The sequence below is a fragment of the Salvelinus sp. IW2-2015 genome, unplaced genomic scaffold (genome assembly GCF_002910315.2).
Source record: "Salvelinus sp. IW2-2015 unplaced genomic scaffold, ASM291031v2 Un_scaffold5263, whole genome shotgun sequence".
Lineage (NCBI taxonomy): Eukaryota > Metazoa > Chordata > Actinopteri > Salmoniformes > Salmonidae > Salvelinus > Salvelinus sp. IW2-2015.
In genome coordinates this window covers 9,003-10,326 of record NW_019946528.1, presented here as the reverse complement: position 1 = coordinate 10,326, position 1,324 = coordinate 9,003, and the positions used below count along the sequence as shown (strand labels likewise).

The following is a 1,324-nucleotide window of genomic DNA, read 5'->3' as shown; positions in this document are numbered from 1 at the left end:
AGAAGGAGAGTGATGGAGTCCTGCATCAGATGACCTGGCCTCCACAATCACCCAATTGAGATGGTTTGGGATGAGTTGGACCGTAGAGTCAGCATATGTGGGAACTGCTTCAAGACTGTTGTAAAAGCATTCCTCATGAAGCTGGTTGAGAGAATGTCAAGAGTGTGCAAAGCTGTCATCAAGACAAACGGTGGCTATTTTGAAGAATCTAAAATATATTTATCACTTTTTTTTTGGTTACTACATGATTCCATACGTGTTATTTCATGGTTTCAATGTCTTCACTATTATTCTACAATGTAGAAAATTGATTTTTTTTTTAAATAAAGAAAAACCCTAGAATGAGTAGGTGTTCTAGAATTTTTGACTGGTGCTGTATATCGGAACAGATGTACACACACAAACACTCCATATATACTAGGAAGAAATAGATGGAGAGACACAGAGAGAACCAAGTGGACAGATATGAGACAGACAGCATAGCATAATAATCCAAAAGATACAAAGATCAACTCGACATTAAAAGGTAATTTAATCATGACTCACTGGAGCTTCGTCGCCTGCAGCCAATACGAAGAGGCTGACCTTCAGGTAACCTTTGGCCCCGGCCGAGAGGTCGTCAGGGTCAGAGAGGAGGAGCCACTTCCTCAAGAAGGCGTGTCCTAGAGGACAAGGAGCATTGTGGGAGAATGAGTACTTTCTACTTATGTCTGATAGTACAGCTGATTATGTTGAAATGACTAGGACATTGATAATGAATGATTGGATCGATTGCGATTTGTTCCATCAAATTGACATGTTGTGCTAAATGACATAGTGCACATCAAAATAMATTTTTTGCGGGTAAATTCACATGTACCGAATAAAAAAATACAAGATAAATGGGTTTCCATCTCATTTTCAAGTCCACTGGTGATTTTCTCACACAAAAATGGTATTGGCACGTGCGTTGTTGGCTAGAGCCTACATGATGATATTATCATCGAGAGAAAAAAAGGGAGATTATTTTTATTTGTCAAACAGCAGCCAAGCATCGATCATCATGCCACCAGAATCAAACCCTCGATATTTATTGGAAAAGAGCAGCAAGCTCATCACGGTGCCCTTTCACCCCCCTGTGTAGTTCACCATCATGTATTTCATCTGTAGCCTAATAAACTGTGTGATTTCAGACCACACAACATGTTAGCTGTGTGATTCCAGACCACACAACGTGTTAGCTGCATGATTCCAGACCACACAACGTGTTAGCTGTGTGATTTCCAGACCACACAACATGTTAGCTGTGTGATTCCAGACCACACAACATGTTAGCTGTGTGATT

At 40.4% G+C, this 1,324-nt stretch overlaps 1 protein-coding gene across 1 annotated transcript in view; it reads right to left on the bottom strand.

The window, feature by feature from the left end:
* Positions 1 to 531: 531 nt before the first annotated feature.
* The window catches only part of LOC112078107 (dysferlin-like), an 8,719-nt gene continuing 7,926 nt past the window's right edge, over positions 532 to 1,324 (bottom strand). The window contains exon 5 of the mRNA XM_070441943.1: positions 532 to 662. Within this exon, the coding sequence (XP_070298044.1) occupies positions 532 to 662 (131 nt within the window). The remainder of the gene's footprint in view (positions 663 to 1,324) is intronic.